The sequence below is a fragment of the Danio rerio genome, chromosome 12 (genome assembly GCF_052040795.2).
Source record: "Danio rerio strain M-AB ecotype USA chromosome 12, GRCz13ab, whole genome shotgun sequence".
In the NCBI taxonomy this organism is placed as follows: domain Eukaryota; kingdom Metazoa; phylum Chordata; class Actinopteri; order Cypriniformes; family Danionidae; genus Danio; species Danio rerio.
The window spans coordinates 25,225,453-25,250,775 of NC_141032.1; the positions used below are offsets into that span (position 1 = coordinate 25,225,453).

Here is a 25,323-nt window from a genome sequence, read left to right on the forward strand (position 1 = left end):
TTTGTGATTTGCTATTCTCAGTGTGCTTGATACAAACAACAAACCAAGATCTGTGTTTTGTCAAACGCAGGTATTCAGTCCTTAGCTGCACATGCCATTAAACCTTGAAATTATTATTCTTTTTTCCCCAGCAGCATTCAGCAATTCCAAGTTTGCTCTTCGCTCAGCCTCGTAACTGTCTTTTCTGTCTCTGACACCTTCATTTATCAACAGTATAATAACACAAACAACCCAAACTGCTTAGACATTGCTTTTGTTCAGATTTGGGGCTATTTTCCTAAAATTACCAGCTCTAGGATTTGATGTGAATTTGATATGGAGGCCATTCAGATAGTGTGATAGAGCTGATGCTTTTGTCTGACATTATTATCGCAGTTACAGTAGCTCATTTTACTCTTTTGGCATTTGTTTGTCTGGTTTCTACTGACAACCACCAGCCTAAGAAATAAAGAGCAAAACATTCTGTCATCCCTCGCTCCTAAATCATGCGCAGTAATGGTATCTAATCTTAACTTGAATGACATGAATCTCTTGATGGCCAGGAATAGTAGAAGGGGAAGGAGTAGGAAGGGAATTAAGTCATTAAACAAGGGAATATATGAATTAAGAGAAATGGACCAATTATGATGGTTCAGAAATGCAGCACATTTATACACAACCAGTATAATCCCTGTTTTTATGCTTTTTTATTTTATTTTATACTTTAGAGATATTAACAAAAGTCTTGTTGTTGATCCCAGTTGTAAAAGCAACAAATAATAACTTGACTTCTAGTTGATCATTTGGAAATATGGCAGAAGGTCGATTTTCTGAGGAATTATCTGTTGAACTGCATCCCAATCATCACAAATACTGCAGAAGACCTATTGGAACCCGCATGGACCAAAGATTCTCATAGAAATCATTCAAGTTTGGTGAAGGAAAAATCATGGTTTGGGGTTACATTCAGTATTGCAAGACATCTGCAGAATGGATGGCAACATCAACAGCCTGAGGTATCAAGACATTTGTGCTGCCCATTACATTACAAACCACAGGAGAGGACGAAGTCTTCAGCAGGATAGCGCTCCTTCTCATACTTTAGCCTCCACATCAAAGTTTCTGCAAGCCAAGAAGGTCAAGATGCTCCAAGCTTGGCCAGCCCAGTCATCAGACATAAATCTTATTAAGCATGTTTGGGGTAAGATGAAGGAGAAAGCATTGTAGATAAATCCAAAGAATCTTGATGAACTCTGGGAGTCCTGCATGAACACTTTCTTTGCCATTTCAGATGATGTTAATTTATTTGAGTCATTGCAGAGATGTATGGATGCAGTCCTTCAAGCTCATGGGAGTCATACACAATATTTATTGACCAGACTTTTGTCCTAATTAAGTAATTAAGAAATCAAGGCATGATCATACTTTACTTGGGTAAAATAAACGTAATCTAGAGGCATTTTCCTTTCATATAAGCCAATTCTGTTACCAAATGATCAACTAGAAGTCAAGTTATTATTTGTTGTTCCTAAAATTTGGATAGGCAACAAGACAAGTAGTGTAGAGAGCAGTACTGACTTCCATAGTATTCGTTTTTCTACTACAGAAATCAACGGTTCCATTTTTCAGCTTTCCTCAGAATATCTTCTGTTATGTTTATAAAGAATAAAGAAAAAGTTTGGAACCACTTGAGTAAATAATGTGTAAATGTAAATTTTGGGTAAACTATCTTTTAAACGGATTAATACAAGGTGACGCAGTGGTGCAGTAGGTAGTGCTGTCACCTCACAGCAAGAAGGTCACTGATTCAAGCCTCGGCTGGGTCAGTTGGCATTTTGTGTGGAGTTTGGATGTGCTCCCCGCGTTCGTGTGGGTTTCCTCTGGGTGCTCCGGTTTCCCCCACAGTCCAAAGACATGCCCGATAGGTGAATTGGATAAGCTGTGTATGTGTGTGAATGAGTGTGTATGAATTTTTCCCAGAGATGGGTTGCAGCTGGAAGGGCATCCGCTGCGTAAAACGTGCTGGATAAGTTGGTGGTTCATTTTGCTGTGGTGACCCCGGATTAATAAAGGGACTAAGCCGACAAGAAAATTAATTAATTAATTAATACCACTGATAGAGAAAAAGAAAACATGTTGATTGATAAGATGTGAGATAAGTCTTCTCTGTACTGCTGTGCATATTTGCCGTATGCACATGCAATTGTTGAGGACGCGTGTATGTGCTTTTTGTATACATTAAACATTGCTTATTTGTCTGTTTTATGCCATCAGAATATTTATAATAACTGAAATCATTTGGTGGAATGGAAATGTAATTCAGTCAAGACCTTCCTGGCACCACTTTAACTGCTCATTTCCTGAAAAAAATCATCATGATGTTTGGATTTTATTATTTTGTTGCGGCATACTGACTCAAACCTAAAGCATGTTCATTGCATTCTAAAACTGTCCCTCATGCTGATCTGATATCTTCAACAGTGTTAAGGGGGCTTGTCTGCAATGCATGCAGCATTAAGTGACCCTCTTTAGGGAGCAGACTGCGTCTCTGCTCTCTCCCCCAGGAAAACTCTCAGCTGAAAATTGGATGCAGACCCAGTGCAATTTCCAAATGCTGCTGCCTAAAACATCTAAAACTCAGATTTTCAAAAACAACAGCGGTGCCAAAGAAATTATAAATCCTCTATAAATCATAATGTGCTAGTTGTAACTATTTTCTGGTATTTTTTTAAATTCGTTTTCGCAGTATTTGCTACTGAGCAGGTCTGGTTTGACATGGCTCTGTTTGCAGTGAGTTGGGCGACTGATGATGCCAAAGAGGCCTGATGGATTGAAAATAGCCCAGCACTCTTACCATCACCACAGGAAATGGGAAGAGAAAGAAAAGAGCAGAAATAAGTGTTAAAAAGGAGACGAATAGCTCTGCCAGCTACTGATAGATGTTAGACCAGTGAACACCTGGCGCAGATGTATGGTCTCTGTACACTACTTACTGCCGCCACCTGCTTTCATTTAGCCAGACAAGTAAATACAAACACACAGCACTGTATAGTGTTTAAAATGGATGGATTTTAGGTGGAGCCTGGCAAGTGGAGAGGTTTAGAGGAAGAAACTAAAGTATAAAATCAGTAGTGGATATGAGATTTTTAAAATATTTAATAACAAAATGACGATAAAAAACATCCCTGAATCCAAATCCAATTTTGAGCTTTATACATCGAATACATTTTTTCATGTGGCCTTAACAACTGAGTAAATCGTTTCACAAAAGAGAACATTTTTTACTGTATTACAAAATGTAGTCACTTCTACAGTAACGTTAGACAGTGGCTGCATCTCCTCAACAATAAAAGCAATAACCTTTTTTTTTGTTTAGTCTAATTAACTGCTTTACCTGGAGAACGTGAACTGATGTCAATCATTTGTTGTTTAGCTGGAGGTGGTGAGTTTTACTTACACATAATCTACACTCATCGAAGAAGAGAAGTGAATTGTCATTGAGTTCAAAATAAGGATCCATGGCAAAAATGTGAATCTCCGGCCTGCCATTGTTTCTGTTTCTGACTGTCTGTAGTGATGACAGGCGATTCATGAATAAATTGTTTCTTCTAATTGGACCAGTCAAACCAGTTAAATAAATTGAGTTGTTGTGAAACAGTTTGCGCCTTCAGTAAGTACTAACATACCAGAATCCCCCTTTGACTCAAAATAAACCAGAATCCTGATTTATTCAGTTACTAGAACAGTACACTGACTCATCTGCTGTGAAAAAAGAGACCTGATGATGATGATGATAAGTGCAAGCCGACTGTTTCGTCAAAGCATGCTTTGTCATTCAACCTGACTAAGGTCATTTTTATTCTGCAATATATTTTGTAAAAGCCAATTAAGCAAAGTAAAAAGTAACTCATGTTAAATTTTTTAAAAGTAACTCAAATAATATAAATTATCTTTAAAAGTAAAGTACTTTACTCGTTACTTTGGAAAAGTAATATTATTACATTCCGCAGGTTACATATAACGCATTACCCCTTAACACTGATTATAATAGTACTTGCAAAGAGCTGCACAATATTGGAGAAATCAAACATTGCGATATTTAGTTTTCGTTAAAATATTCTTTTTTTTTAAAATATTCTATTATTAAAATTCCCCAGAATAGTAATAAATGATGACACTGTCATGTTATCTTGCATTTAGAGGCAGGAGCCCAGCCTGGTCTCATGAGGAAACATAACTATCTTTTGTTTATTAGTTTAGTGGCTATTTCGTTCAGTTGTCTGAAAATGTACGATTTTAAAAAGGAGGCGTGGCACCAAACCCCATCTCTAAACCCAACCGTCATTGGGAGATAAGCAAATCATACTAAATTGTACAAATGCGATCTTACAGATTTATACGAATTAGCTCCTAAACCAAAAAATAACGAATCGCCGTGAGATCGTATCGAGGTGTGACGTTTAAGAACACAATCATGTTTGACAGTTATGAAAGGTAATTATACAAACTCATTTTGATAATTGACAAAATATATATATATATATATATATATATATATATATATATATATATATATATATATATATATATATATATATACTTTATAACAACAACATTTTAGATGATCAGATTGATCATATTTTGAAACAAAATCACATTTCAATGGGCATTGTTTAAATTAATTTATATTGATTAAAATAGGTTTATTGATAAAAAAAAAAAAAATTTAACTTGCATGTATTTAAGCGTGTCTAAAAATAGGAATCTATTGAATAGTGGTGTTCTTCATCTAAATAATCCATGTTTGTGTGTCTTTAGTTGTTTGAAAAGATTGTAAAACTGTTAAAATGACATAAGGGTGAGTAATTGATAAATACTCTTTGATTAATCTTTCCTTTAAAGTGACACATATACTTGATGGAGAAAATATACCAACACTCACCAGAAACACTCCAAGAAATGATATCAAAAGCTGCTTTTCCTTCAAGTAGAAATAACAGTAGATATTTGAGTCGATTATTTGAAAGTATTATCAGTCCAATCCTCTCACCCTGAACTGGGGTCAGTACCATAATCAAGAGTATCTGCTAGAGATTACCCAAAGAGAGCAAACTTCTCATTGTGTAACACAAAGAACACGTTGATCTTTCTGTCCCTGAACAGCAAACATTTGCCAAAAAATAAAAACATTGACTCCAACTGTACATAAGCAGTAGATTGTAAAAATGTTGGGTTCCACAGAATTCTTTTATGTTGTCACAAAAATAAATGGATTAAGTTAATTGAATCGTTTTACAAATTTAAGTGAATTGAACAAAAAGCAATTAAGTTGTCCCCTTCAAAAAATAAAGAATTGTATTGGTTCAACTCATAATTAATAAGTAGTTTAAACAAGCAGCAAACAAAAGTAATTATTTTGGTGCATATTGGACGCATCCTGTAAACGAGTGGCTAAAATACTTCAGACAGGTCTGTTTCTGTGCAACTGTCAATGATCAGTCTTAACGGAGACAAAATGTCATCATGGTTGGCATGTCAGAGCAGACCAGGGCTGGAAATATACCTCCATCCAACCGTTCATTCTTTCTTTTGATCGTCCATCTATCAGCTGCATGAACTGAAGTGACAAATGGAATCTGGGCAACATGTCATGGCTTTTTGGCTATTGAGGCGAAGACGAGAATGGAAAAGATGTCAGCGTCAATCTGTGGTGAATGAATGTGGCACATACTGCTTCAAAATCACAGAGAAACATCCCCGCATGTAGAAGAAAGAGGGACAGTTACAATTCAACAAATAATCTCGTGGCCATAATCTCTGCCTGTTTTTACTGGTTTATAAAATAGAGCTCACATCTTTCACAGCCTTTCAAATAAAGAGGAGGAAAATGGGTTCTGTCCAAAGCAGACAGACATCATCAGGTCTTGGTGTCTCGTTTTTACGTCCACCGTATGCATGAGAAAAATGAACGCTGTTCTTTAATAATGTCACCGAAGGCCTGTGAATGATGTTAAGATGAGGTTGGCATGTGTGTCGTCTCAGGTTTGCCAGCTCTACCCTCACTCATCTGTTTCTCTTTCGGGTTTCTGTCTCTTCAGGTCACTCTTGAGATAAATCCATCTCAAACGGGCTGAGTTTGTCTTCTGGTTTGCTTCCATTTTTCTCACTGTTTCCTGTGATCATCATTTCTGTTCTGTTTCTCTCTTCAACTCGTTTTTGACGTTCACAGTTTTTTTTTTTAAGTCAATGTCTTGGTTCTTGTTTTCCCATTGCCTTCCCAGATCATACTTTTGGTTGAGGTTTCATTCACTGTAATGGCCTCGTCTTTTAAAAGCAGCCCAATTACTGACTCCATTCTTCCATTCTCTCCATTCCATTCAGGTTTATCAGTAATCGCCGCACTATAAATATCCATGATATCCTCCGTTTCTGGGTCAGGGTGGTTGGATGAGACATGAGGGCCAATAGAGCAATGAAGAATGATAGTGATCCTTTGCACATTATTTAAAACCTCTCCCTGGTGAAAAACACAGCAGTATTGACACTGTTGGACTTCCTCTTCTCTGAGCCTTTGAATCACAGCGCATTAATCTATGATGGATCAAACTGTGTTGAAGGTGCTGACATGTTCTGGGCTGTGGATTTGACTGGTGAGCTGAAAGAACAACCCAACAGTGGCTAAACTGATGGGGTAAACAGGGTGAGAGAAATGATGGGGCAATTTTATTTAATATTTTTAGTATTTCTGTGGATCTGCGGAGCAGATGACACACAATGACAGTCTGACTGCTGCCAAAATAAAGCAGCAGCCTCAGCATCTGGGTGTGAAATCTGTTAAATCGTCCCCTCATTTTATATTTACCAGTCAGAGTAAACACAAATCACCACAACATATTCTCTACCACAAAATAGCAGAACAGTCTGTACCCTGAGCCACAGATGCAACCCAAAGGGACGCAAATACCCCAGATCTAGTCTAGCACACATGGTCAGGTCTGGATTTCTGTTGAATAATACAATACATTTAGGTGTGTTTTTCACCAGACCCTCTTGAACATCAACTACTTCTTACTTTCAAACTTCTTCATACTTTTGATTTAGGCATAAATATACTGAAAAACTTAGGTCATCCATTTACAAATGCTGTTTAAAAATAAATGACTTTCTTAAGACAATTAACGATGCCAGGTATTTGAATGTGAAATGTGCTAGGAATTTTTCATACAATGAAAGTCAGTTGGTGACCAACACTTTCCAGAACCTTCTTTTGTGTCATATATACAGTGCCCGAGAGAGCTTAACATGCTGTCAAATTAGTCAAATTAATAAATTATCTTCATCTCTTTGACAGCACACATGCTGAAAATTCTCACAACGCATACCAGGGGCGGATTTAGTGATTTTGGTGCCCTAAGCAGTTCCAGCTATGGGCGCTAAGTCCTGAAATGTACCCTTTCTACTTTTAATAAATTTTTATTTATATTGCTGTGTTTTTTTATATCACTCAATCTTCTTTATGGCATTTTAAATCTCTACATTTTAAATGATTAGTTTTCTTAAAATTAATTTACAACTAAAAATAATAAATATATATATTTTTTATAAATCTGACTGCTGGACTGCTCTATGATGAAAATTTTATTTTATAATATTATAATTACATAACATTCAATTATTATAATAAAATTATATTTGATTGTACACTAAATAAAATTTATTCATTCATTTTTCTTTTCGGCTTAGCCCCTTATTAATCTGAGGTTGCCACAGCTGAATAAACCGCCAACTTATGCAGCATATGTTTTGCAAAGTGGATGCCCTTCCAGCTGCAACCCATCACTGGTAAACATGATTCACACACTGATAAACACACTCCCAGACCTTCTTGTTGTGAGGCGACAGCACTACCTACTGCGCCACTGCTTCGCCTATTTCTAAACATAATAGTTTTAATAACTCATTTCTAACAACTGATTTCTTTTATCTTTGCCATGATGACAGTAAATAATATTTGACTAGATATTTTTCAAGACACTTCTATGCAGCTTAAAGTGACATTTAAAGACTTAACTAGGTTAATTAGACTAATCAGGCAAGGAAGGTTAATTAGGCAAGTTATTGTATAATGATGGTTTGTTCTGTAGATTATCGAAAAAATACATATAGCTTAAAGGGGCTAATAATATTGTCCTTAAAATGGTGTTCAATTTTTTTTAAATGCTTTTATTCTCTTTGAAATAAAACAAACAAGACTTTCTCTGGAAGAAAAAATATTTTCAGACAGACTGTGAAAATTTCCTTGCTCTGTTAAACAACATTTGGGAAATATTTAAAAAAGAAAAAAAATTTAATGGGGGCTGATAATTCTAACAACTATATGTGTTTTATTTCTTCATTACATCAGTCTAATAATACAGAGGGCATCTGGCTCACTGTTCTGGACGTGTGGATCTGCTATTTGCTAATGGCTAGAAAAGTGATTCTGATCTCTTACACTATCAGAACCTATAAAAGTCCCACAAACAGACTTCAAACACGTTCACTAGAGGACATAGCACGCCACTGAGGTATTAGACAGTATCTGCAACCTGACGTACATGAGGAGAGAAAGAGAAAGAGGCTCATGCTGAAAACATTTGCCTAAAGTGTTATCAAACAGAGATAAGCTCCATCTAGAATCTAAAACCTTTTTCAGCTCCAATAAAACAAAATGAAAAAGAAAAACATTGAAAGCAAGCAACTTCGGAATCATTGCAAATGATGGAGACTGTTGTTTTGATCTCATATTGCATGTTTCTTTGCAAACTAATTCTGTCCAGAGATGAATAAAGAATTACTTTCGACCGCAACCTCAGAGAAAAAAAAACATAGTAATATAACAATGTTTGAAAGTATTTTCTGAGCTAAATAATGATTGCGGACTCGATCCAAAAATACATAATGAAATGAACTACGATGTTCCTTTAAAGTCTGATCACACACACACACACACACACACATACACACACACATTCTCTCTCTCTTTATCCTACGCTCTTTGATTCTCCAATTTCTATTTTCATCTGTTAATCTATCCTTGTGAAATTGCCTTGTTTTGTTTTCCCCTTCAGTCAGAACTGTTCTTTCCAAGTTAGACAAAAAAAAAAACACATACAGGCCGTGCTGTACTCTTTCTTATGGTCAAACTCTGTCGGTTTAAAGCCATTAGGTTCTCCACACCCCTCAAACCCTGCCATTCATTCATTGCTCCTTTCCTCGTGTCTGCTATCTATTCTCGTGTGTGAGCTGCCAGAGCAGTGTGTGTCTGTTTACACCTCTCCTCCACACAATCCACACACACTCAGTTTTCAAGTGGGCCTCGGACTATTTGCAATTCATCACGATACATTGCTCTTGAGCTTCAGCACAGTTTATACACCGAGCGCTGCTGAGAGACTAAGAATTCAGTTTCTGGAATACGTTTTTGAGCAATAATTTAAGTTACAAATAGCTACAAAAACGAAATTATAAAAGATGGATGAGAGCTTATTTAACAGTGTCTGGATAAAAGACATTACTCTGTGCTGCAAAAAGGATGCTCAATTGCTTATCAAAAGTCCTACTGTAAACTTGCTGAGAATACTAAAAATAAATAAATAAATATTTAATATTTAATGTATTGTTATTTGTAGGATTGTTATTATTTAATATATATGTAATAAATAATAGTTTGAAGTCATGAAAACAATATACTGTTTTTAAAATCTGATATTGTTCAGTTTACTTTGCTTTCTTTGAGGGATTTGTAGCTGACATTTTATAGTTTTGAGATAGCTATGTTCTATTAATTAATAAATAGCCGTGCAATATTCTGCAAACAACAGCACTTGTCCAGTCTCTTAACCCTTCACCCTAATGTATTACTCCACCCACATACAGGGGCAAGCAGAGGAAACTCCAAAGTTTGACAAAAATTGCTGCTGTTGGATAACATGATGTACTTTTAAGGCTTTCAGGTCAGGAATGTAGTTGTTTAATTGTAGGGTTAATTATTGTGAAATTTCAATTGCAACAGAGAAATACTGGGAAATCTCTGTAGACTGATGGCATTTCATTGTGTTCAGCCTTATCATCTTATAATGTCAGCAAAAATCACCTGCTTTGTCATCCCTTTAGACATTAGGCTAGAGAATCATTCAAACGCTAACTCTGAAGTGACGCTTGTAAAGTAGCAACGGTTTTTGCTGTTCTGACGTCAGCTGCAGATGTGAATGAGTGGCAGAAGAAAGTAGTTTCTCCTACAAAAGTGTTTTTGAGACTGATTTTCTTTTTTTATACACACGATTATGCTGTCAAACAGTTGTATAAACGCAATATCACACTCGTAGCAATGGAATGTGACTATTTTGTTACTGGTGGTGGCACTAAGGCACTCAGCTTGTGGCCTTGTGCCATCGCACGCCTCCCATGAGTGCCGATATACAACCATATTGCACTGCTACTCATGTGATATTGCTTATATATTATCTTATATTATACTATATTATAACTAGCTGTGATGAAACACTTGGCTCATAAGAATACATACCAAAGTTTGGGTTCATAAAAATGGGATGAATATTTTGAACAGTATTTTCGAGAAATCCTCAATGACTAAATATATGACTGGGAAAAAAGAGCCTGCAGGTGCATTTTAAATGTTGTAACTAATCATCCTGCAATGAATGTCACTGCAGAACTGAGTATGAATTATCATACGCAGTAAAAGACAGAACAATTCTCTCAGACCTGAGGATAGTGCATGAATCACGAGTGTCTAAAACTTCTGATTGAATCTGTATGTGACTCTTTTCAACAGAAATCTTGTATAAGGTTTTGGGGATGCTAAAGCCTTGTATTATATTCTGTAATATTTAGGGCTGTCCATTTCATTTGTCATTTGTTGTTATAATTAGTTTTATACAGTTTGACGATGCAGGCAAACAAACAAAGAACACATTTATATGCTCCTATATATGTCTAAAATTTAAAGGGTATTATAAGTCTTAAGAAATTTCACATAAGAATAGGATTAAGCAACAAGTTCATATCACACATTAATAATGCTGTATTTGTGCAGATGTCATAATGATACGGCAGTTTAGTAAATAAGAAGTTAAATGGACAGTTCACCAGTTTTGTTGAACAGAAAAAGATATTTTGAAGAATGTTGGCAAACTGTAACATTTTTGGGTAAACTATTGCTATATTATATCATATTATAAAGTACATTTAGTGATTTTGCAGGTGGTTTTTACCCAAAATAGAAATTAATCCCCTGCTTTTAACCCATCCAAGTGCATACACATTATGAGTGAGGAGTGAGAGCACACACACATAACCATGCCCTTAACCAGGGGAAAGACCCACCCCTCATTGACAAAGGTCCAAAATTTGCCCTATACATGAGCTCACTTGTCCTATTTTGACAGCTGTGTTATTATAAATAGTGAAAATAGTGAGAATAAAAAGGCCTTAAGGCCAATCATAATCCTCTGCTGGCTGTCGCTTTGGCGTGACTTCAGCTAATCAGTTTTGCCCAATGCTAACAAATAGTTTTCATTAGTCCAACAACCTGCTGTGCAAGAAAATAATAATAATAATTCCTTACATTTATATACCGCTTTTTTGGGCACTCAAAGCGCTTTACACAATGGGGGGGGGAATTTCCTAATCCACCACCAGTGTGTAGCATCCACCTGGATGATGCGACGGCAGCCATTTTGCGCCAGACCGCACACCACACACCTGCTGATTGGTGTAGAGGAGTCAAAGTGATGATATGCCAATCATGACATGGGGAGGGTTAGGAAGCCATGATGGACAGAGGGCAGATTTGGCCAGGATGCCGGGGTTAAACACCTACTCTATTTCGAAGGACATCCTGGGATTTTTAATGACCACACAGTCGGGACCTCGGTTTAACGTCTCATGCGAAAGACGTTGAAACAAACAATCTGATGTAAGAGAAGTCACCTTTCACTACTGTATTTTTTTAAAATAGAGAAAATATTTTACAAGTAACATTTGTTCCAAATCTTGGACCTTATTTTTGAAGCAGAAAATGACCAATAAAAAGATGTGAAGCACCAAAAGCACACATATTATGGTACTATTACTATTACTAATACTAATACTATTTGGCCATTGTTCTTATCCATGAATTTTCAAATTAAATTGTTTACAAGAGAGGCAAGAAAAATTGTTACACTCGACATTTTATTCCACTCATATTCAATTCATATTATTACACTCGATATTATTATTATTATTATTATTATTATTATTATTATTATTATTATTATTATTATTATTTTGTTTTAATAATTTTTTATTCAAATAACCAAACTCTGACTGAGGAAAGTTGAATGTGCTGGCCAGTTTGTTATTGATCAAATAAATGACAATAGGCTACAGTTTTTATTTAAACTTTAACAGATTCCTTTTTTTTTTATGATATATGATGTGATAAATTTGTATTTATTTTATTTTTTCAATTTTCTTTATTCTACATTTTAGAAAATTTTTGATCTTCAGAACATATTTTTTGTACATTAAAAATTGTGGTTATGATGACCATCCGTCAAGCTAATCCAGGTAAAAATAGTGCTTAAATTCACTAAGTATTTAAATTTCTTAAATAACTATAAAATGAGGCAAATAACTGCAAAAACATCCACATTTTGAGAGAAAATAACCACCTCTTTTACCAGGCCTGCATAAACACACACTGTGAGCATACATCCGGAGCAGTGGGCTGCTATTGCTTACAGCACCCGGGGAGCAATTTGGGATTAGGTGCCTTGATCAAGAGCACCTCGTATGGAAGGTGGGTGAGAGTGTGATTTGTTCACTCCCCTGATCTTCAGTTCCTGCAATGACCAGGAATTGAACCTGTAACTTTTGGATTACAATTCCAATTTACTATCCATTAGGCCATAACTGCCCCTCACAGTGAGAAATGATGTGACTCAACGGTATTTAAAACAAGTGCTACTAATACAAAAGTTCTAATATTGTTACAAAAATAAAAGCTAGGGTAGTTTTCTTTTTTTAAATGTAGTCTAATACTTATGGAAGAAATGAGTTTTCAGTTGCCGTCTAAATGTTGCCAGAGAATCAGCAGTCTGTATGGGATTTGAAAGATTGTTCTACCAGCGAGGAACTGTAAGATTCTGAATGTAGTTCCATACAGCTCTTGACCACATTACAACTCCATATCAATACAACAAATAATTTCAGTTACTGCACGGTCTCAACAAAACAGAAGGCTTTAAATAAGATGCATAAGAATTAAGTCATTCAAACAGCAGCTGTTTGAGGACAGAAAAGTGACAAATGTCTAGTAAATACAACATTTGAAAAATGTCTTATTGTGTGGTAAGTTAAGCATATAAGAGTAACTGAGTCCATTGAATGATTAGAAAATATCAAATCATCACCTCAGGTGTGCATTATTTTCCCAATAATTCAGAGTTTCTGTTACTTATTAGTTGCTCATATTATATGTCATGTGTAGGTTCTGTGACAAACAAATGTGAATATGTGTTTTTTTAAATTAACTACCAATAAACCATGCAAATAATGAATACAAAGTATCACCATTATCCAATATATCCAATATATCGAAAATATTCCATTATCAGTATGAAGATGGAGATGTTTCAGTGAGTGTTTTGTGCAGACAGAGCCGGATCGGTCATTGTCCTGCTGCTCTGTGGTCCCTGAGCAGTAAATCAGCCAGTTCAGCATGTACTCTTTAAATGCCATTCCCTGCCAGACTGTTTCTCTAAATTACACATGCCTCCTCAGCACTGTATGTCACTGTCAGACAACACTGAGACATGTTCGCCAAAGAGAAAGAGAGGCTGTCAAGCTTTTTAATAGCATCAGACACACTGCTTTTATATATTGCACTGTATGTGGCTGCACGTGTAGTACAACTGTGCAAGTTAAAGTGTGCTCTGCGTTTCCAGCTGCACACAAACACACATGCAGGGCTGTCAATCATCAGATGAACAGCAGGCCTTGCACATTAATAATGTCATAATTTACAGGCTTGTGTTTTGTTGTGTTTAGGCTTGGATAAATTGCCCACCTGCATCTGATTGCGGTGCTGGACTGAAATCTGCTCTGTTGGAGAGATTGTACTTTTCTTGGACAATGGCTTTTAAAGTATTTTCTTCTGGTGGCTTCAGTCCAGTGAGTCTGCAGGACTGTTAAAATAGACTGGCACCTATGAGCCCCGATGGCCTTGTCAAGCCTCTCTGTTTTCATTTAACATATTTCTGCCTCCTGCCTCTGTTTAATGTCCACTGACCTTGAAAAAGAAGGGCTTTTTTCATGTCATAAAACACAGGTGACACTTTTGGTTCTGTGAAGGAATATGTCCCACAGCGAATGGCTGACGCTCTATAGCACAGCGTAAAGACTGATTGGAAAAAGAGAATCATAACCATTTTTCTTTTTCCTTGGTAGAATTATTTAAACTCTTATTAGAGATTTCAATTATATAAAGATTTTCTTTTTTTTAATATACAGTTGAAGTCAGAATTATTAGCCATGAATTATCTTTGCTATGATGACAGCACATAATATTTTACTAGATATTTTCAAGACACTTCTATACAGTTTAAAGTGACATTTAAAGCCTGTACTAGGTTAACTAGGCAGGACATCATTTGGGAAATATTTAAAAAAGAAAAAAAAATCAAAGAGGGCTAATAATTCTGACTCCAACTGAATATTTCTGGGCAATGGAAGATTATTCTTAATGATGGAAAAACTAACTTTATATTTAAAAAAAATGCATGTGTGTACAGAAAGAAGCCATCCAAAGCAAAGTTGTAATAATATTTTTAATATTGTATCCAGTTCTGCTACTGTATATTTAGTTAAATTGCTACTAAATGCCTCAAACACAACTCAAATCTTAAAAAGTACTACAAACATTACTAATATATTTGAAAATAATATTTTATGAAGTAGTGCACTGGATGATGATCGAGGTAGTCAAGTTTTATGGTTATGTTCGGTAATATGCCTCAGTTATACATTTTTATGCAATTACATCTAATTTATTCATCAAACTTTTGTTTTCAGTGTTTTTAGGGATATTGAGCAGTCCTCAGTGACATTTGTGATATTAAATTAAAGGTAACAGGTTTGCATTCCTATTATTCAATGATCATGAAAGACTTTTTATTTTACAGATTTCTAATTTGCATCACTTTAAGATGGAAGATTTCGATCGGTCTGTGCATCGCTGCAACAAGTCAAACCCACCTAAATTTATTATATTTTAAAAATGTGATTAATTCCTCTCTATTTTTAAGCTCTATTTCTCTGCTTTTTTTTCTTTTCTTTTTAATTTTTTAAATTTTTTGGTGGAAACTGTGCTACTTTATAAAATTCTAAATAGTAAGATTTAAAGAACAGCAATTACTTAACATGATTTTTAAAAACTATCTATTTTATCCTTGTTTAGTGAGAAAAAGTATTCACCTCAGTTTTTTAAATGGCAGCAGTATCAAAAATAGCATTTTCCCATACAGATTACATCAGTTGATTTTTTTGTTTTTACAGTCCCCAAATGACATACAGGTACAGTACAGAAAACAGGGGCCTTTCTATAATCAATATGACAAATAACACACCAGCAGCCAGTTTATGTCTCAAATGATGCACCTTCTATTAGGCTTATGAGTTCCTGCATATCCAAAACCTGATGCAACATGTAAAAACACATCTAAGACAAATTTCTGAGAGCACGCTCACTTTACTGCAAGCTCTCGTCTTCCCTAATAGCACAGCATGCTGATCTATATCATCTAGACCCAGTACCACACATAGAGGGAAAACACTGAGCGAGATTCCTGCCATTAAATATCCCATTAAAGTGTATTTGACATAAAATCCCTGGCATGTGCCCTGGAATTCTCTCACTTCTTGTTTTCAATGAAACTCCCATCAGGGTTCCCGTTGCGTTTTATTTCGTATTTTTCTTATACAATGGCCTCTTAAGTTTTCCATCCGAGTGCTTGAGGCTTTGCTGGCCCGGTGGCTCCTTTGCCACGTCTGATCTGTAAAACTTTATGTGAGGAGTGATAGAAAAGCTTTTTTAGATTCAATTCGTTTCATTAAGCTATAGCAAGATATGATACATTGGTTTGAATACTGTACATCTGAGCTAAAACTTAGCATCTTGGTTAACCGAGCGCAGAGAGACACAGACAGCTAGACAGCTATTAAAAAAAGAGAAAGAAAACCGACTATAGATCTAAAATTTCAACCTCACGCCCTATTAGTTTGAAACCCAGGGAATGTTTGTATAAAAATATCCAGGAATGCAGAAGAAAAGAAAATGGAAGGAAAAAGAATAGCTGAGAAATCCCAGGAGGACATGATGCAAACTCCAGCAACTAGATTGAATGACAAATTCAATATCAATTTAATTCAGAGTTTATTGCTGCATTTTGTTCTGATTGATCCCTTATTCGCTCTTACGCAGATGCTGCTGTGTGGGATCCTGTGCTTCTAAACATTTGGGTCTGGTTGTATACTTGTGTGAAATGATAAACCGACACTTGTACAGTACCAGACAAAGAAAAGACACTCAAATTCATTATTCAATATTCATTAAAGCGCCTGTATTATGATTTTTGAAATATTACCTTTCATGCAGTGTGTAGTGGTTTGCAAAAGTAAAAGAACTTCAATGTTTTAAAGAATAAAGAGAATGTACAATGCATTTATTGTCTTAAAGAACGGCTAACATGAGTCACATTTTACTTATGTAACTGAACTATGTAGCTCTATAATTTTGCATAATGTCAAACTATGCTATTCATCAACATAGGCTCATTCTGAAGACGTAGCCCTATGTATGTTTCTGGAGATCGCAAATTATGTAGCCAGAAGTACGTATGGCTGCATTTTGTCTTTAAAATGAACACTATGGGGTGGTATGACGTCGTTCCTTTTCACGGTTACGAGCTGACCGCTTACCTCCATGTGGACGGCTTTCCCGCTGTTACCAGTTTGTTCAGTTAGCTCGCCATGTATGTCAGTGGACTTTAGAGGCAGAGAGGAGCTGACCACGACGACAGGGTTTGAGTCTGGCAAAGAATGGTTCCAAAAGGTGTGTAAGACAAAAGCAGTAAACAGTTAAAAACATAATAAAAATAAAAATCTGACAATTGCTTTTTTAAAAAGATTGCTTTTTTTAAACTGTCTGTTGGGTTTAGGGAAGTGGGTGGAAATAAGAGAAAGGAGGGTAGGTCGGTCAATCTGTCAGTCAGTCAGTTGACAGCAACCTCTAGTGGATTTATATGAGAACAGCAAGCGGTAATGCCACTAGCAAGAAAAATTAGAGATCTCAAAAGCATACACCGCAAGCTTCAGTAGATTCACGATAACAAAAACTGCAAAAAACGTACCTCATGGGACATCTATGGCTCTCTCCAGAAGTGTATATATTGGTTCGTTTTAACAATGAGCCTTGGTTGCTATTCATTGTCTGTCTATGTTAAGATTTTAAACGGTTGCATCTTGTGACATCATATTCAGTTTTGTTTGTTTTTTTAGATCTCGTTGGTTCATGCTGCATTGTTTTAGCTGAACCGCACTATGCTTTGTTTGGAAATGGATTGAAACCCATCTTTTAGTGGCATCAGTATGCTAGTTTGTGTGCGCCAAGGTTTAAATGACAGAAATCACACTTATTCAAACAAACTTGACCAAGTTTAAACAAAGCCTGCCAAGTGTGAACACATCATAGGAGCTTAACTAAATTCTGAAAGAACTAATTCAAGCTTAATTAAGCAACAAATCTCTTTAAAACTCTTAAAATGTCTATATCAGCAGGTGTTTACACAAACAGTCTTTAAACACCGGTCCAGAAGGTGGTTTGCAACATCTAAATACCCAAATGCCTTGGGTTTGAAGAAAATCCCAGCATTCTGTCCCTCAGCCCTGAGATAATGCAAACCATGTTTGTCAGTAAGAAATGTCCAAATGAAATGAGAAACAAAGTAAAACAAAGCCTGCACGGTGAGATCCCTGCGGCTTGATGTGAACAGCAGTATGTAAGCGAAGAAATGAGGAGCAAGCAATGTTATCAGTTATGAATCCTGTCAGGACAAAGACTCAGTGTTCTGACCTGGAGAAATCTGTGGCGCGTTCATGAAGAAAAGAAAGTGAAGACATGCGCTTGAAGGCATTAGTCGCCGACACAGTATCTCACATAAATTCCTATGGATGATCAATAGGGGCTGACATTCTTCCAGATGATGATGAACAGGGCTTAAATAATTGCCAGAACTCTTCTGAAACATATTTGTCATTTTGGAACGTCTAAAAGATTTGTGATAACATCACAAACACCTGGAGGACTTAAACAGCACATGGAAGCAAACAAAGCCAACTGTGAAGACTGTAGACGCTCCCTGCTGAGAGACTCCAAACCAATGCTGACCTCAAAACAGACGAGTTCGAGCGGATTCAACTCTGGCAGAGCCTTTTTCGTTAAATGAGAAAATCTCTAGAAACCAGATGAAGCCATTATCAAGCAGATGCAAAGAGGAAATTAATAGAAAAATGCCATTTTTTTCTTTCTTATTATCTCTACAGTAGATCTAATTTTCAAATACTGTTACATTTGTTCTCATAAGTATTGAAAACACTTATTTTTTTGCAGAAACTGTAATATAACTGTAATTGTGTCTGTCCTCACAAACCTCTCCAAACATGCTTCTATGGCCAACATTCACCTTAAAACTTTCAATGTTATCGAACTTTCTTTTGGACAATTACAAAATATTCATTCATTCATTCATTCGTTTTCTTTTCGGCTTATTCCCTTTATTAATCCAGGGTTGCCACAGCGGAATGAACCCCCTACAAATAAACAGTTGAAGGCAAAATTATTAGCTCTCTAATAAATAATGATTAACAGAGCAAGGAATTTTTCACAGTATTTTCTAGAATAATTATTTCTTCTGAAGAAAGTCATATCTTATTTAATTTGCCTGCAGTAAAATCTTCTTCTTTTTCAAATTAGTTTTGAAAATAGTTTTTTAAGGTCAATAGTTATAACCCCCCAAAACACTGTTGTCAAATGGCTTGCCTGATTAACCTAACTTGACTTCATTAACCTAGTTAAACCTTTTAACTGCACTTTAAGCTGAGTACTAGTACCTTGCAAAAACTAGTAAAAAAGGATGTACTGTCAAGATGGCAGAAACAAAATAAATTAGTTATTAAAACTGTTATTCAAAAATATTCATACAGAAATACAGTGGAATATACCGATTAGCATGCCAAGAGTGTACATGCTGTATATAGTTTGTTTGCACGCAAGTAATGATAGAGCCAAATGTAAGACTGCTGTAAGTCACTGTAACACTGGTTTGCTTCATCCATCCTACAGATGTGTTCTATTTCTTATATGCGTGGTTGTGAGATGATTCCAAAATTGTGTGTTTGTTAGTCACGCTGAATCAATGAAAGCAGTTAAATACTCATATTTTATTGCAATGCTATAGAGATTTCCTGGGTTAACCGTGTTTTTGATTCCAATTTGATTGAATTTGTGTTAATTTGAGCTGGTAATGCAACGCCCTGTTCCAGAAAATGTCAGATATTCATGTTTTACATTCTAGTATTTATTTTAATGTATCCGGCATTAATTTGTGCGTGATGAACACCTACGCGTGTGTGTATTTGAGAGAGAGAATGAGTGACACACACATGATGGTAGTCACCATGCGCAAAAGCAAAAAGAAAAAGTCACGTTTAACTATTGGCCACCAACAACGTTTTCATCCAATCAGATTTCTTATGCTTACAATCACTCTCATTGGTTGGGGATTGTTTGGTTAGCAGGGAGCAGTGAAAATAAATAATGGCATAGTGGCCAACCTAAATAATAGGATGCAGTCAAGCATATTTTCATTTTTTTATACCTCAAGTAAATTCAATAGTGAGCCTGATCTTGAGAAGATGACAGCTCGAATGGATCAGGACAGCAGGAGACAGAAGCAAAGCGATCTCAAGTCAGCCAGAAAACTTGACAGAAGAGGTACAGTAACTGTGGGCTCTTCTTAAAGATTAGACAGAGTGAGTCATTTCATTATTATTTGTTCACTTGACATATAATAGTGAAGTGAACTGAATAATGATCGTTCATACGATTTATGCTTGTAGCTACATTTGTAATGAAATGTGATGCTGTGTTGCAATGTGTTGCACTATCACTGTTTAATGATGTCATGTTCCGGGAAAACTGAAATTGGTTGGTGGAAGTCGGTCATGGTAACATTTATTTCCTTGTTCCGGAAATTATTCATTTACAAATTCAGAAAATTCAGATTGTCAAGCCCTTATTTTAATATATCGCACAGGCCGAAAGTGGGCCGCAATCTCCTGGTTGAGAACCACTCTCTATATTGATGTACTTTAGATACATATCAGCACACCATGAAGTACAAGTAGCTGTGTTTGAGATCAACAGTGAGTGACACTTCAGGAGGAAGTTCATCAGGCCATAGTTTAACTCTCTTCAGAAACAGTACACATACCTAGACCATATGTTTCAACACATACTGATTACCGAAGCTTCCAAACTTGCTTCTCTTTTCTTCACAAATTCACTTTTGATTAAAGACCTCAGTAGTTGGTGTTGGACACGAACTCAAAACTGTGTGAAATACTGAAAAAAAATGTGAAGATAAGAAGAGAATGAAGATGGAAGAGTGAGAATAACTGTCACGCTGACTAAAGAAATGCTGATAGTTAATGAGCTGAAGACTAAACCAGAAATAACTACAGTGTTTACTGTACAAGGCGTTCTGTTTCATTGCAAGTCCAAATCTGATCTCTCGCAACCTTAAAACGTTTTATCAAAAGTACAAAGCTTAATATAAAAGCGCAAATTTTGTGAACTATTGAACTGCAATATTTTTAACGTACTGGTATTTTCATACTATTAAAAACATATTTCATAATATTTACAAATGTCAGGTTTAAATGAAATGATTAATGTGTGTGAGAGAGAGAATAGAGAGAGCGTATGACCCTTCAGTGACTCTCCTTGCAGCCAAAATCATACATGGACCAAAACACAGCTGATAATGGGCTGAAGAAACGGCTTCAAGATGCCATTCTTCCTTACACAGAGAAGGAAAGAATGTAAGATGGGCAGCAGCTCACCAGTCCTGTAGATAAAGTTGGCTTCTGCTTCTGAAGAGGATGGTGACAGCAGGTCTTCATCATACTCATTTGAGCTGAACGAGCCCGAGTGGTTCCTCTTCCGTGCGTCCATTACGCCATTGGCCCCCATTACATGACGGAGCGAGTCATTGAGGTAACGATGCAACAGGCTGCTCTTGTATTTAGGCGGTGACACATAGTCGTCAGCCAATGAGGCGTCTGAAGCTGCTCGAAGACCCGCCCCCATGCCGCCACCTTCCTTCTTGATGACGCTCTGGTACATGGGTTTACTGAACTCCCCGACCTGAGCTCGTGTTGCTGGGTCAGCATCTGGATGTCAAGCAGGATACATGGAACAAATTTGTAAGTACAAACTTGAGAAAATCTTTGCAAAAGCAATAAAACTACTGGTTATATTTTCATGATTACTAGTGTGTTATGCATGACCCTTCCAGCACAATCAAAACTGTTAAAAACCAGTTCTAACAGGACGTGAGCTTGTCAGATCAAATTTGGGCCTGAGAGATTGATCACTGCCTCATTTAGGAAACTATCAAAACAAAAAACAACATTCCATTGCATTGTTGGTGCAGTGGTTAGCACTATTGCCTCACGGCAAGAAGGTCATTGGTTCAAGTCCCGGCTGGGTCAGTTGGCATATTTGTGTAGAGTTAGCATGTTCTCCCCATGTTGGCGTGGGTTTCCTCTGGGTGCTCCGGTTTCCCCCACAGTCCAAAGATATGAGGTATAATTGAATTAAATAAACCGAACTGGCCATAGTGAATGTATGTGAATGAGTGTATATGGATGTTTCCCAGTACTGGGTTGCAGCTGGAAGGGCGTCTGCTGTGTAAAACATAGGCGACCAAAACAGGTGACCCCAGTTTAATATGGAGACTAAGCTGAAGGAAAATGAATGAATAAATGCATTAAAATAAGATAAAAAATAAATAAATATATAAATAAAGATAGGTAAGATTTGATGTTTGTTTAGATTTACAAATCCAAATTTACAATCAAAATAATGTCTGCATGTAAATACATATTGAAATAAATAGAGCCATTGCAATAAAATAAAATAAAATTAAATTAAATTAAATTAAAATAAATTAAATTAAATTAAATTAAATTAAATTAAATTAAATTAAATTAAATTAAATTAAATTAAATTAAATTAAATTAATTTCAATTCAATTCAATTCAATTAATAAAATGAAATAAAAATGAAATTAAAAAATATAGGTAAGATTTGATTTTTGTTTAGATTTACAAATCCAAATTTACATGCAAAATACAGTCTGTCCTAATAAATATTTTAAAACATAAAATAAAATTAAATTTAATAAATTAAATAATTTTTTTTTATAAAAATAAATAAATAAGGAAATAAATAAAATAATGAAATAAATAGAGTCAGGGCTAAAAAGCACACAAGCACAATGATTACAGTATCAGTCTTTTTTCCCTAACAGTAAAAAGGTAATTGGAAAGTAACAAAAGATTATTATGTCATTTGTTTCAAATAATTTTTTTTTTAAATATCCTTGTTTTATATCCTTTTATATTAAGAAATATTTATTGAGCACCAAATCATCATATTAGAATCATTTATGAAGGATCATATAACACTGGACTACTAACGATAAAATGACAAAATGGCATGACAGAATACAAAATTATTTCACATTAAAATAATGTTCTACAATATTACTGATTGTTTGTGTTTCCAATATACTGTATAAGGTACTTTTTTCATAATAACTGACCCAAACTTTTATCTAGACTGAAGTGTAAATGCAGCTAGTGTGATATCCATTCATTCTGATATGGAACTGTTTGTTAGTTTTGCCAATATACTGAAAACCACTAAGACAAGCCAACAGATAAATAACACTGGTAGATCTGCAATAAATTGTCTGACTTCATTCTGCTTTTTGGTTAGAAAACTAATAAAAGTATTAGCTTTCTCTTCTCAAAAGAGAATCTGACATTCCAATGTCTGAGACTGTATTCAGTAGATCTTTCCGATCCGTTGATCGTTCTGTAAAAAACACCCTATCATTCATCTCATATTATTTGCTCGGCCACCTGTAGACCCATCAGTGATTCATTAGAGAGCATAAATAACAGACACTGACATGTTTTATTTCTGGAAGATATATAGGTGAAGAATTCATTCTAGATGACAGGGACATTAAAGCTGACTGCAAGATGCAGGACAGTAGTGAGACAGTCCAAAATATTGATATAATCACTAGTGTCACCAATAAAAGCTAATGTTTTAGCAGAATAACATTAAACCATTTATCAATTGCAATTTAATTAATACTGATATTATTAATATAGATATTTAACTTCTCATCATGCTTTACATAACACCTTTATAATTCTGTTTTTAGTAAAGACTAATCATGGATGACAGCAGAAACATCTTTCACACACCTGTCAGACTTTGAGTTTTTTGACTTTGCCTTTTTTTCTTCATTCTACTGTCAAGAAATCTTCCAAAATACAGTTTAAATCGTTTCTTTTATCACATTTTATCAATCCGTGTCTGCATATTTCAATTATAATGCATATTTTTATAGGCGTTTTCTCACATTGACTTTATTTTCTCTTGAACTAAGCCATAAATCTCTAATTTAGCAGTACTTACATCAAACCTTACACTTTTAATCAAATCTATACTCACTGGCCACTTTATTAGGTATGCCTGTCCAACTGTTACTGCAAATTTTAAAAAACTCAATGCATTTACGCATGAAGACATAGTCAAGACGATCTGCTGCAGTTCATACCAAGCATCAGAATGGGAAAGAAAGGTGATTTAAGTGACTTTAACGTGGCATGGTTGTTGGAGCCAGGCGGGCTGGTCTGAGTATTTCAGAAACTGCTGATGTACTGGGATTTTCATGCACAACCATCTTTAGGGTTTACAGAGAATGGTCAGAAAAAGAGAAAATATCCCAGACAGTTCTGTGGGCACAAATGCCTTGTTGATGCCAGAGGTCAGAGGAAAATGGCAAGACTGCTTTGAACTCATAGAAAGGCAACAGCAACTCAAACAACCCCTTGTTACAACCAAGGTATGCAGAAGAGCATCTTTGAGCGCACAAAACATCAAACATTGAGGAGGATAGGCAGCAGCCAAAGACCACGCCGGGTGGCACTCCTGTCAGCTAAGAACAGGAAAATGATGCTACAATTGGCATAGGCTCACCAAAATTGGACAATAGGAGATTGGAAAAACGTTGCCTGGTCTGACGAGTCTCAATTTCTGCTGTGACAATCGGATGGAAGGGTCAAAATTTGGCATCAACAACATTAAAGCATGGATCCATCCTGCCTTGTATCAATTGTTTAGGCTGGTGATGGTGGTGTAATGGTGTGAGGGATATTTTCTTGGCACACTTTAGGGCCATTAGCACCAATTGAGCATTGTGTCAACTCTACGGCCTACCTAGGTATTGTTGCTGACCATGTCCATCCCTTTATGACCACAGTGTAGCCGTCTTCAGTTTTTAATTATTTTTTTTATTACGTCTGTTCATAGTATCTGAGTTATTCAAATTTAGTGAAAGCTCTCTCTAGACCAGAAATGCCAAAACTATGCCAAAGTTGGTCAAGGGTAACCTTTGATTTGGCCCACCATCCAATCTGAGAAGGAAAGGAGAATGATGGGGAAGGTTGGGGAGAAGTCCTTTAACAGACATCATCATTTTGAATTGACCATAACCTTTTTTGTTTGTTTGTTTGTTTTATTGTTGAACTACTAAAAAAAGCAAACTAAAATTAAATGTTTCAATAAAACTTTGCAAATAAATCAGATTTTTTAAAATGTAAATACTGTCTCTCGAGGGATAGAGGACAATGCACAAAACATCGCAAATGCAAAGCTTAGATTGTGCATTTGGTATTGAACTCCATTGTGTAGTTGATTGTTATTTAAAAATAACCTTTTAGTAAACTATATTAATACAAAAAAAGTTTTCTTGCCTTAAACATCCAAGTTCCTTTGAATTCACTTTTTTATTTTAATTATTCCTGTAGTGCCTGTTTTGATTTCCTTCACTGAGAAGATCCATGTGCCAAATTACAATCTTTTTTTTAGCATAC

The 25,323-nt window shown here is 35.7% G+C and overlaps 1 protein-coding gene across 1 annotated transcript in view; it reads right to left on the minus strand.

Moving 5' to 3' along the window:
• The window catches only part of mkxa (mohawk homeobox a), a 47,496-nt gene that overhangs the window by 8,044 nt on the left and 14,129 nt on the right, over positions 1-25,323 (minus strand). Inside the window, 1 exon segment of the mRNA NM_001098733.2 lies at positions 21,208-21,537. Coding sequence (NP_001092203.2) covers positions 21,208-21,537 — 330 coding nt within the window.